Raw genomic sequence first — 12,816 nt, forward strand, 5'->3', positions numbered from 1 at the left:
ACCCTACGAAGGCAGTTTGAAACTAAAGAAAGACTGTGAAGAATGCCCTTATCACAACAAGAGCCTCAAACACTCAGACTGATCAATCTCACTGGGCTGTTCCCGGAGATGTTCATTGTATCGTAAATAAAATAACAGAGGCTGGAACCTTCGGTTATAGAACTGGTTCAGGCTCGTGTGTGCCTCTGGCGATATTGAGGAAACGCCCCGGAAATCACAGTTCAAGTTCAACTATTGGATGCACTAAACCTAAACGATATTCAACAATAAATTGTGATATCCCTGAAGTTGTGCCTGCAAGTTAAACACGTGCCATTGGTTTCCATTCCTATGGAATAGATGGGAGAATAACGTGTTCGAATGATTTTGGAGTCAATTGACTGAGGAATTGCAAATAAAGGATATTTCAAAATTACTGATGAACCATTGTTTACTCTACTATGGAAGAATTGATGAGTCACCCGGGACTATCGGCCCTTTCGCCATTTTTGTTGGAGGGGGTCAAGGGATCGACGATTGCCGTGAGTAGGGGAAAAAAAAAACTCCCAACCAGAGCAAAATCCCAGCATTGAGGATCCATAGGGGTTCACTACGTTCCCCTCGTCCTCTCTCGCTCCGTTATTTGCAGACCGGTTGCCATCTCTCCGGTATTGGCCAGAATTGCATTGTTGCTGATATGCGCAGCTGTTTCGAATATAAGCAAATTATTGTACGGAATTGTTCTCGCCTGGTTCGAATGAATCACAAACAGATTAACCTAATCACTCCATTATTCCATGTTCTATTATCGCCCGTTGTGGATAATTTTTAATCGGATTATTTCTCATCGAAGTCCATCAAATCGATGCCCATCAAACGCAAAAGAGCAGCAATGAGAACGATACAATATTTTAACTGACAATTGTACACCGACTTATGTACACTGCAAACACCCCCATTCAACCGTTGACCTGAAATTCCCTTTCCGCGTGAACACCATTTATTGACTGGACTTCACAACTCGTACACACGTAAAAGTGAAATTGATCGACTTGATTGTCCAACCACGATAATTACGCTGCCATTTTCACGATTCATAACAAAATTACATGGCACACATAAACCCACGTAATCCACTCCTTTAAGCGTCACAAATCGTAATCAAACGATACATAATACCGAGCAATTTGCTGTTATCAGCGTGCATTTATTCCCGGAGGTTAATCAAATTTCGTATTCAACCAGTTATCCTGATATTCTCGATAGCCTGGCTAGTTTATATTGTGGGATGTAATTAATCCCGATTGCGTACAAAATTAGATGAGCAATTGACGAATGCTTATTATCCTCCAATAATTGCTGAGAGGAGACGATTGATCGATCACGTGCAATCGTTAGCCCTCGCAGATTCATTATTCTGTGCCTCGGTAGGCGAAAAAGTTTGGAAATTAGCAATAAACATGAAGAAAAAAGGAGTCAAATAATAACTCACCAGTTGAGTTGGAATGGTGCAGAGAGGATCACTGGAATCTCACTGGTGCCGGCGTCCAATAAACTCCGATTTACAACCTTCAAACACCCGTCACGAGGTTTACGCGGCACATGTTCAAAAATGCGTCATTTCCATGACTCAGCTTCATAGCTTGCTAAGGAATATCACACTGCCACTACCGCATCTATTTATTTACGTGATTTGTTATTGTTTTGCACGATCACCTCTGACGTGGGTAGATATTTAGATTGTGCCAAGCGATCGGGACAACGGATTCCGTGGTACTATAGAATAGATTTGTTGTATGCACCGCCTGATCTCTCGAGTGACGGTTAGAAGGGGCAGATGTTAAAGTACGAAAATTACCGACAAGCTGCGGAGGCAGCCGAGGGTGAGTGTAACATTTCATGGGTTTCTTGGTAGATGTCGTGTATTAACCATTTCGGAGGGAAATGAGTAGTTGATTATGTAAGTTGAATTATTTATTCGATTTTTATTTATCCATAAATAAATAATTGAGAAATTAATTTAAAAATGAAGCACTCTCGTTTTCAATACCTTGGAGATGTTTCTGGCAGACTGTCAGCCCCATTTTGTGAAATTCGAGTCCGTGACGCTAGCAGGTGTGATTGGCCATAAAGATGGCGGCAAATTTGAATAGGTCTTCAGGTGCGGAGGAATGTTCCAAATCGGGCGATCTGTGGTTTCCTCGATGGTGGAGGACAGAGGGTTTTGGAAGAACTCGGTGATGATTTCCAGAGGATTTGGAATGTCCGCTGAGAATTTTTTCGACTCTTTTCTTTGCTTCAACCAAACTAAGTTCAGGACAAAAAAAATGGGTTTTATAAAAGTATAAAGTGTTAGGAAGTGCAATATCTTTAGTCTTTGATCCTTGATTTATTAATGCATTAATCCTTTAGAATAACTAGAGGACTGAGACCTGGGTGGTGGTGGGAAGCTATTTGAATTTCATTTTTACCGATTCGCTCGAGTTCCCACATCATAGGTGCAGTGTAGTGAGAAAATCTGCAGCTATTCCCGAATGGACAGCCATTCTCTGAAGTGGTTTTCTTGCAAGGTATTTTCGTGGATTCTTCTCTCAAGATCTCCTCGGGATCTGGGGAACAATCATTCAAATAGTTAGGAATGATCGCGTGAGACTCCTGTTTAAAATTAACCTCTTGAAAGAGTGCCATTATTATTCGAGAATCCTAAGGGATAAAATTACTCCATCTCTCGAAAAACAGTTCGAGGATTTTGCCTCGAAATAAATAATTCTAATTATATGAGGGATTCCGAAGGCAATTGCTCGCTTTGTAACAATGAAACTAACCTTTAAACTGTCGGTAATGTTCTGCATAATTCTTTGCATGTTGCAAGCTGCTCAAATGTTTTTTCCTGATTTCCGAATTATCCTTGAAGGATCTGTCGCAATAATCGCAATGATACCGTTTTCCCATCGTGACAATTCAACTCATCAATACCTTAATCCAAGCAATTAATTATTAATTGCCACTAATGTCACGACCCAAATACCCAATTCCGAGACACGGCATTAATAATCAATTAAACCCTCCAATCAGACCCATAAATACAGCAAACTACGATCCTTCTCGATAATCCACATGTACCGAAATGTAAACACTGTACACACACTCATAAATTCATTTGTGAATGGAGGTATAAAGGAAATCCACCGAAAAGTTATATTGATCGTAGCAAGTACCTCACGCCATCTATGTACACAGATTCATTATTTTGACTTGCTGACAATGTAACAATAAATGGCAGTCATGTCTTTAGTGGATATTTATTTGAAACATTTATTTCCTTTAACATTACAATTTTCCTGGTTTTTCTTCTTTTTTACTTTTCACTTATGTCATAATAGTTCGGCCATTTCAGCTCAGCACAGTGTGCACAGTAAACTTGATTGTTGATGAGTAAAGTAGCATCATCCTAGAAAATGTCTGTCTCGTTCGCATGCACCCCAAAAATATATCATATTGGGATTTTCAACACTGTGAATAAATATTGGATTATCCAGAAATTATTATCAATTAACTATGAATATGGTATTTATGAAATTTAAATAATATCATTGAATTTATGATCTGCCTGGCTGAAATGATCGATTTGATCTCGTGAACATTGTTCCTCCAATTTTGCAATAAGAAAACATTGGATAAAATTGGATAAACGATACATTTTCTACGATCACACTCATCTATTTCTGATTTTCTGAAATCTTCGTTAGTCGCCTAAAAGCATATCCTGGAATCTATCGATTAGAATCGAGTATTAGGTCAATTGTCAATTTCAATGTATCAGGGAATGGTAGTTTTTTTTTGTTTATTGAAATAGCAACGAAACGCCATTCATTAACTATAAACGTGGTGCATCATAATTCAAATTAGTAACTTAATCTTATATTTTCATTATTCATTGTAATTTAAAAGTATATTAATGTTAATGGTATTTCACTTGGTTGAAATTCATATTATTATCTATGAATAATTTACTCATTTATTACTGCGGCGAGGGGAATAATGAAAGCCATAATTCACACAGAATCACATAAAGTTTTTAGGCCTGCTAAAAACACTCTCTACCAACTCAGAGTTAACAAAGCAAATCGACTAGAATTTCGATAATCGCAATTGATAAGTTTCCACTACACGATTTATGCCACCACTCGAATCGATAATTTGTAAGCATTTTGGTTACAATCTACAGTGACGACCTATCGCTGAAAAATATATATTTTATTTAAAAAAATGAATTCAATGTGGCTAACAGATGCGCAAATATTTTTTTTTCGCCATATCGGGGATAATTGCAATGCAGTACTTCATATAGCTTCATACATCCTGAGGGGTCTGCAAACATAATCCTTGTTATACTCATTTTCATGATCAATCTAAAAGTATATTCAATTCTGAAATACTCTGGAATTGCAATAGTGATTCAGAGTGGAAAACCTCCATATGCACCATCAACCTGCAGATTCCACAAGAGGTTTCACTATTATGATTTTAATTAGAAACGTGTGAAAAACACAAAGATACTGAAAACCAAAATTTTGTATACAACTTTCAAATGATTATCAAATCTTCATTACTCTGCTTTTTGTCTTTATCGTACATATTTGGTTTTTTTATTTGGTATTTAAAGGTAAGTTATATTTTAGATTAAATCACTCGGCAAAGATGGAGTCTAACATTAAGCCCCGTTCAGACGTTTGTGCACAAGAATGATAGGGGACCGTAGGCGTGGACCTCGTGTTTCTTCATCACAAACTTATCTCGATCATTCAGCATGTTTACAAAATCAATACCTCCGAAATTCCAAAGCATGAGTAATTACATCAATTCTCATGTTCCCGTCAATACTCCTTTCGGCTCTTAGTGTACCATCTACAAATATTCGTGTATTAAAAAGACTTCGTTAAGGTATCCTTGTATCAGCTATTTAAACCTTTTTCATTCTCTTTAAAATCTACGGACCTTCCCATCCTCACTACTGGCAATTTGTGAATGAACGGTGGGGGAAGGTAATAATTCAATAATTTGAAATGCTATATAGACTCGAGTACATTAAAATTGGAATAAAATTGAGTTATCCATAATTTTTGAACTGAAGTATTGTGTAATTGTCGGGCATGAAATATAATTTCTCAGCCGTCATTACAGTGAGGCAAAAGTGGTTCACGACTTTCGGTGTTCTCGACAGAGTCATTAAACAGTAGAAGACCAAAGGAAATCCACCTAATTCCAATGATCGCAGACCAATACTCATTTACAGAAGTTTATCTCTGGGGCAAGGATTCACCATCTCTCAAAAATTCCAGGAGATTAACAAAAAATCGCGTTGTAATCCCTACGATCACTCGAGCAAGGCCATAAAATGAGAGGTGACAAAATGTTATGATAAAAAAAAAAGTGATATCAAGTCCAGCGCTTCGTTCCCTTTTACTACTCTGTCTTGTCCTATGTTCTTGGATCACAGAGCTACTTTCCACATCATCCTAAATCCCGCTTTACTTCTTGACAGGAGCCTCGGGTACCTCCTGGCGCACCTTGTGACCCCGGAAGCTCGCTTGAATTTTCGTTGCAGCTTTGTGGAGATCCGGATCAGTAAGATCGATTCCTTCCAGCTCATTGACCGCATCATCGACCTGCAAACAAATTAGACCATGAGATACAATGTACTGGGAGCATGTCCTGGGCTTTTGGTGTGCCAGGAACGAATAGGAATGGGTGTGTGACTTTCTAATTCCTCAATAATAGCTCTGTATATCACGATGCTCAAGGTATAAAACCTCATCTTTTGCGCAATTAACATTTTTTTATAATTGTTATTATCCAACTATTCTGGGAGGTAATTGCAACGTGGCGTGATTTACCAAAGGGTTTGCTGTTGAGTGAGGACGCACCAGACAAAAAACTTGAAAAGATGGGCAAAAGGGAAAAGTCTGTCAGCATGGGCAGAGTTTACAAGCTATGTAAATTGCAATTACCTGCCCACGACCTATATTTGTTCTTCGTCGACACTGTTGGGGCTCAACGGAGGCGAAAAATTATGCCTCGGTTGCATGGTCTTGGGCCTTTTAACATTTCGTTGACACAGGGTACATGCGACCGGTTAGTTTTAAAACAAGTCTTGCAGACTCTCACCGGCTCGACAACCAAGTCTCTTAACTGTGGGGCATATTCAGTCGTAGTCAGGGCTTTCGTTAATAATTAAATTTAGTGGGTGAAGTAGCTTGGCGGTCTTCATCTTCCACCGAATTTAATTCATTGCCAGGATCTGCGGTTACCACTAACTTTGTTTCAGGCCACAAGCAGATTTGTAAGATGCATCTATACTGGGTATTCTGACCGGTTTGACATTTTTCATTTTAGTTTATTTACGGGATTGGTGATGTTAATGATAATAAGGCGGGTGTACTTATGAAGCGACTATAAAAAAGCCTCATATGTGCGTCATATTACGATTAAATATATTAAATAAATTTTGTTTAATATTTGCGATAGCTTCATTTTCTACTATCAATTCAGAAATGAAGATAAAATCTGATACAATTAATTAATTTTTTTTTGAATCACTCCACAACTCCACCCACAATTCTAGAACTTCTTAAATTCTACAATTGACGTGTGCACTGAAGCCGAAAGAATCCCTGAAAAGTTGCAGAAGTATTTTCCATGCAACTTTGATAAATTGAAGAATTGCGAATTGGTAATGCAAAAATTAGTTGCAGACGTAAGTTCTGTATTAAAAGTTTCTCATCTTCAGATGAAAGTTGAATAGAAATTTCTTGTCAGCGTCGAGTAATCGGCGTTTATTGAAATTTCCACTTGGCTATAACTTCCCTACCTCACAAGCACGTTCATAACATAAAATTTGTAACTATACTGTTGAATAAAATTGCATAAACAGTATCACCTCTCTGAAAAAGGTTTTCAAGAATGAGGCTAACAGTTTATAGCACCCCTATATTGAAGGTTAACGACGAAAAGATGATCGCCGCTCATCGTATGTGCCAAAACTCTAATTATTCGAAGCAACAAAATTTTAATTGCCCACAGCCATAAAATTCCCTATGTACGTCGCCATAACCTTTCCATCTGGTCCATCTACCAGAGCATATAAACTCTCGGTATAAAAAATTTATGAGAGGCGAGATCTGTCGAGGCCTCGCCCCATTGTTTTTATGTCATCAAAGCGACAACAGCCGTCGGCTGAGAACTTGCTTCCAACTCCATTTATATATTTTTTAAATATTATTTTCCTCCTTGAACTCAACCCAATGTGACACCTGTTTTTTCACCTCCCAGTGAGAAATGACCCTAGGCATCAACTTTTTACCCCTATACACTCCACAAAACTCAGACTGCAAACTTCCCAAAGGCGTTTCTACCATTTATCTCCAGACATGTATGCGAATGCGGGTATTATGCTTGCTATGCGAAAAAGTCGAGGGTTACTTGGTATTCACATATTTCACTATTTCTCTTGTCACCCAACCTAACGATTGAAAACGACCAAATGTCATCTCAACGGTGCGACGCAACCCATTCAAAACCGATATCGATTTGCAATTTTGTATCGCAACTCTAGTTGGTGTTGCTCTCTCTTTGGCTCATGATTCCGAGTACCCCGTGTCTGTTGTAAGCAATAAAATTCCAGCACACATATACGTGCAGTCAGGTGATAAAATATGAAGGAAAAATAGAACGAGCGCTTGGGGATGTGCGGTAGGTAATGTTTTTTTTTTTTTTTCATGTTCTCCATGGACATTTGTATGTATGTCCGTTGATCCTCACCTCTTCAAGAGTTGATATATTGAATTTAAAATACATCCGCAGATTTTCCGGGGTTCTTCGTGATATGGTCTTCTGTGCTTGTGCAATTTACGAAGCATATGCCTTCCCCTGGGATTCACCGGAATATAGAACTTTAATGGAAAGCAAGATGGAGATTAGTTTGCTCTGCTTTTACCTTTGGCTTTCCCCTTCGCATCGAGTTTTCTTATTCAGTTCTTGGATTATTTTGCATTACATGGGCCACTGTACTGAATTATACTCAGTGCGTAGCAATGATCAATGCATCCATCGTTAACAACAGCACTCGCTAATTATGGTTCTATATTTAAAATGTCACCGGAGCTCATTAACAATCTGCTTGCTATATTGCGAAATTATGAAGTTCGTCAATCAAAATGCATTTACTGATATCAACTGATTTTATTTGAAGGAGCACTCATTTTCCCGACGGAAGTGCAAACATTTTATAGGTCTTGATAGATTTTTCGCTGCGGATGCGTCGGTGGAGAAAAATCTCATTTTCTAGATAAGATTTTATGTAATTTCCCATCAGAAACTGCTCACTTAATAATAGTACGGAGGTGTCGTACTTATTTCCCGTACGCCTCCTCGATTTATTTCAAGTTATTTCAGAACGATTACGTTAATAAATGTTCAGGGTCTTCTACAATTCCAGAAAAACCCGCGGTTTCGCTCGCAGATCTGCAATGATAAATGTCAGGATAAAATATACTTGGCAATAGAAAGTTCTTTCTCTTGTCATGTACATTAAAAATGCATCTCTAATGCATATGACATGGGATTGTGGTTAATGGTATTCATGGATAATGCGGAAGTCCGTGGATGGAAAAGTCTAGTTTATTGGAATTATTTTGGCAACGAGCGTACTGTTCTTCCCGATGAAATTGAATGGGGAGTTTGAAATAAAAATCTTATTAAATTGGAGAATGAGGAAAGTAAACAAAATTTCTAGTGCGATAGGCAACAAAGTGGCTAGCCTATTAATTTGATGACAAGGCATTCCGTCCATTCATGATGATCCGATGTGGCGGATGTTATAGGTGTGCGAAAAGGGATATGTACCACATCGATGCAATATCAACCTCTACATCCAGATGCATCGAACAATAGGCCTGTTTGTGGTACTCACCATGATCGATCATTGGCTCCACGGTACGCACTATACGGAGAACAACCACTGACCGGCACATTAATCACGAAAATGTAACCCGATTTACCCAGTCGACAAATTCTGCGAATCAACGTAATTCATGCGGTGACAGAGTTTATTATCTATTATCAACATAGACGTCATTGCGGGGGCCTCTCTAATATCATTACACACACCGTCAATATTGATTATGGAGCACTAATGGGAAAATTTCGGATTAATATCTCCAATATTCGAAGTCAAACCAAGAGAGGAAGTTATTCATACAAATCGGGCCTCCAGTTTCATTCCACTTCTCCATGAAAATGTGGGAAACAACGAAATCGATATGCAGTTACTGCAAAAATCGGGTAACGACGATACATCAACGTTCAACACGAATGAAGTCGACCCTCGTGACGCTTCGAATTCCATCTCCACCTGAAAATTCTGGCGAAAAGCTTGAAACGTGTTGTGGAAGACGTAAATGATGGAAATCCCCAGACCTGCCAATCGTGGAATCCTCAGGAATTGGAGAAGTATCTGGCGTGTAGCATCCTGAATGCTGCGAACGTGTGCTTTGGACAGGGAATATTCCCAGAGGATCTACCATTGCATGGACATAAGAGAATCATCTGACCGTTTGATAAAGCCCATGGGAATATCCCTAACGTGCAAGCTTTATTGAACACTTTTGTTCCAGTACTCTGATTACAAGCATTCATGAATTCAGGGATACTAACGGAAATCATAATGCCAAATCATAATGCCAACAGTTATCTATATCGGAACTGTCAAATTTCTGAAAATCCACACGAACTTTTTGACAACTTGTTTTCTTTCAGATTTTATCGACAATCACCCGGGGGGAGTTAAATATACGAGAAAATATAGATGGAGATAAGTTTGGGGTGACAAAGAATGAAAGATAAAGAGCTTCGGAAACGACAATCTGTCAACGTGTCGACGTCGAATTTGTCCCTCGCAGCGTTTCAGTCTCTATTTTTTGTTGCTCAATGCGGAATGTCACGTTTCGCTTACTGCAAAGAAGATATCTCGATGTACTAGGGATAATTCTGCCGTCAAGTGAACTTCGCTTTCGTCTCTTATCTCTCATCATCCATATCTCCCACGTTTCGATTTGTCTATAAGGCGGTACCGATTCCGGCAGCAGTTGGTACTTTTTGCCATTTTGGTGGAAGGATGGAGAAGTGGAATGGATGAGAATCGTATATAGAGAAAATGGAGGGAATCGAAATGAGAAGAGGAATAAAAAACGTGGATGGAGGGGTATGTGATGGAATTAAGGGAAGCTGCGAGGTAGGCAATTTCGCTTCAACTCTCAGGCATTTTCCACGAATCTATCTCCTCTGCCCAGTCTTCATCTACTAGTCCTTGTGCGATCAGTGGGAGGTGTCTGTCGCGTACGATATCAGTACAAATGACATAATGGAGAGGTAAGCTCACAGCCGATTATTCTTTTATGCTTTGGATCCTTTTGAAAAGAGTCTGCTAGTAGTCTAGCCTTTCGTTTTAGCGGGGATAATCGACGAGTTTTCAGTTCTAAACGCTTTCTCTTTATCAGAAATATGGAGATGAATTGCGCAGTGTGAGTGCAATTAATAGCTAAAAGCCAAGTTCACAGAGGGACAACGAAGTTGGTGTTTCGAGATAAACGTTGGGGCTCTGGAAATTGAATCAATCGGTGGATATTCTATTCATTCAATTATCGTCATATTTGTACTAACTTTCGGTCTGTAAAATCTTCAATCGCCATTCTTCAAACGAGGTAAGATTTTATCTATCTACTAAAGATTTAATGTAAATGTCAAACAATAATTGAAAGCCATTGGGGGGGTTATACTTAAGTAGCCAAGTTGGAGTTGCAAAACAAGAGTTATGACTCCGGAAACTGTAGTTTCAACGAGCATTCATACTCAGGGATCCGTCATGTTTGTTTCAAGTTTCACTATTTTGATTGTTCAATTATCATTATTATCATTATTATGCCGAGGTATTGCGTCGAGTGGAGCAACCCAAGAAATGTGAGTAAATTTAATGTTGAAAAAGTAATGGATATGGGTCATATATTTACTGTTGATTACCACGGAATATAAAATTTAGTACCCCAAGGTGTGCAACTTAAAATGCTCCATCATCATTATTAACTCATCGAGATCATTTTCGTGCATTCCAAAAATAGTTATCTCTATATCAGCTGTAATGGCGGCATTGTTCGTCAAACTGTCCGTTGGAGGTAGAAATGACTTTTGGATGTGTCGTCATGCGAAATGATCAATATCCGCCCTGATAGTAATGTGGATAGCCCATTGTCCAGTCAACCCTCCGGAATAACATAGAAACATGGAATAAACACGTGAACTCGTAATAAACTGATAGCCAGCTCTGACTGCTGAACGAAATAGCAGAGATTTGCATTTAGCTCCGAGTCCACAAGCTCTGGATAACATGCATAACGCACATACAACCTGGAGTTCACTGATGCCAAAAGTCATTTGGTGGTGGTCAGGATAAACTCGGTGCAGTTGAGGGTGCACCTAGAAACTTCCTCTCTGTCAGCGTGCCACTTATTACAGTGCATAAAGTGATGGCGGTGAATCCTCCACCATGAATTTGCATCGAAGGTCACCACAACATCAACTTGTAAATGCATCGCAACTTTAAGTGATTATATTCCAAGAAATCATGCATTACAGAAGCTCTTGTCAAAATTTAAAGTGAATGAGGAAATAATCTACGGAGTTTTCACTAATTTTTTATGATCACATGTAGACAATAAAAATAAATTAGTTGGAGCGAGATAAATAGGAATGATGTAGATTGTTTGTATTGGGTAATTTTCTTACTCGTTTTTTTACAGTATTATACGTCTAAAGTGTTTTGTTGTGAGAGAGCTCTCATGAGCACCGAGCTTTTATTGCGCCCTGATGTATCTTTCGAAGTGGCCATGGCCGGGAAAACTTTGTAACTATTAGCGGCTCACAGTCTATACAGCTATTCTCCCAGGGACATTTATGCTCGCGAGATTTTGATTTAATTAAGAATTTTTAGAAAGTAAATTCCGTACCTCTCATTATCTGCAAGCTACTGAACTTGATTGCCTCGGTGTACGACTTTATTTTTCCGTCAATTTGTTCTGTAAGTGGCAGTAAAGCACGTGCATTACCTCTAAAAGTTCCCCCTGATTCTTTCTTATTGTCCGTGATCTAGCGAGCATCCTAGCTTCTCCGTAGATTCAAGTGTAATTTTCTGGCATAAAAAATCAAATGAGAGTATACAGATTCACCTGTAATCTATCATCTTAAATGTACTCGAGCATTTATTCAGGCGAAAAATTGAATTCTTCTTAATGCCATAAGATTTAATATCTCCTTATTTTTTTAATTTTAGATATTACGAGGAGTGAGCTTTGATGCACTGCGAGCTTCATTGGATCCGAGTCACCGAGGATAATTTAATTCTCTCCTTGGTAAATTTCCATTGATCTTATGAAGACACAAAAGCTCACGAAAAATAACCGATATGAAATTCGCCTGTTGGTGTGTAACCAGTGCAGCATGAAGGGGACACCTTACCAGAGGTGAAATATACGAGTGAAGTGAAATTGAATAGAGCTTCACAGAGATGTACTCTCAATTCACGCTCTATCTATACTTGCTTGGTTTTTCATTGAAATATGACACGTTTAACGGTCAGAGTTCACCGAACCGCACAAACCCGGTCTTTTCGTCATTCGGCCATTTCACTTGGTCAAAAATTTCCAAACGTGGAAACTAGATATATTGCTCTAGATTTTCCCTCGGATTGAGAACAATTGCTTCACACATGAAAAATTTTTGAAAATT

At 38.7% G+C, this 12,816-nt stretch overlaps 3 protein-coding genes and 1 long non-coding RNA gene across 6 annotated transcripts in view; 1 reads left to right on the forward strand and 3 right to left on the reverse strand.

Annotated features, from left to right (window-relative positions):
• Positions 1-1,758, reverse strand: part of LOC105265081 (pleckstrin homology-like domain family B member 1) — a 28,651-nt gene extending 26,893 nt beyond the window's left edge. For both annotated transcript variants that reach the window (XM_011302378.1, XM_011302377.1), the window contains exon 1: positions 1,472-1,758. The gene's annotated coding sequence lies outside the window, so the exon portion shown is untranslated. The remainder of the gene's footprint in view (positions 1-1,471) is intronic.
• A 203-nt stretch (positions 1,759-1,961) lies between these two features.
• Positions 1,962-3,191, reverse strand: LOC105265082 (zinc finger matrin-type protein 5). The gene is made up of 3 exons (XM_011302379.1): positions 2,805-3,191; positions 2,451-2,588; positions 1,962-2,286 (listed from the first exon to the last, which is right to left on the reverse strand). Exons 1-3 carry the CDS (start codon positions 2,929-2,931, stop codon positions 2,054-2,056), a joined length of 498 nt encoding a protein of 165 aa, XP_011300681.1. The 5' UTR covers positions 2,932-3,191; the 3' UTR covers positions 1,962-2,053.
• Positions 3,192-3,707: 516 nt separating this feature from the next.
• The window catches only part of igl (igloo), a 36,931-nt gene continuing 27,822 nt past the window's right edge, over positions 3,708-12,816 (reverse strand). For both annotated transcript variants that reach the window (XM_011302381.1, XM_011302380.1), the window contains one exon: positions 3,708-5,648. In XM_011302381.1, coding sequence (XP_011300683.1) covers positions 5,511-5,648 — 138 coding nt within the window. In that variant the 3' untranslated portion in view covers positions 3,708-5,510. The remainder of the gene's footprint in view (positions 5,649-12,816) is intronic.
• LOC105265084 (uncharacterized) lies at positions 10,252-12,810 on the forward strand. Its single transcript, XR_892048.1, has 3 exons — positions 10,252-10,407; positions 10,536-10,739; positions 12,362-12,810. It is a non-coding gene; the product is annotated as an uncharacterized lncRNA (long non-coding RNA).

This window comes from Fopius arisanus, unplaced genomic scaffold, assembly GCF_000806365.1.
Source record: "Fopius arisanus strain USDA-PBARC FA_bdor unplaced genomic scaffold, ASM80636v1 scaffold00027, whole genome shotgun sequence".
Classification (NCBI taxonomy): domain Eukaryota; kingdom Metazoa; phylum Arthropoda; class Insecta; order Hymenoptera; family Braconidae; genus Fopius; species Fopius arisanus.

What these genes read in the sequence shown, in the direction of transcription:
- LOC105265082 (XM_011302379.1), bottom strand. Translation starts at nt 2,931, where the DNA reads ATGGGAAAACGGTATCATTGCGATTATTGCGACAGATCCTTCAAGGAT. An exon ending in ACATTACCGACAGTTTAAAG is followed by an intron (nt 2,589 to 2,804) that starts GTTAGTTTCATT and finishes ATTGTTCCCCAG; the next exon opens with ATCCCGAGGAGATCTTGAGA. An exon ending in GTGGGAACTCGAGCGAATCG is followed by an intron (nt 2,287 to 2,450) that starts GTAAAAATGAAA and finishes TCCTGAACTTAG; the next exon opens with TTTGGTTGAAGCAAAGAAAA.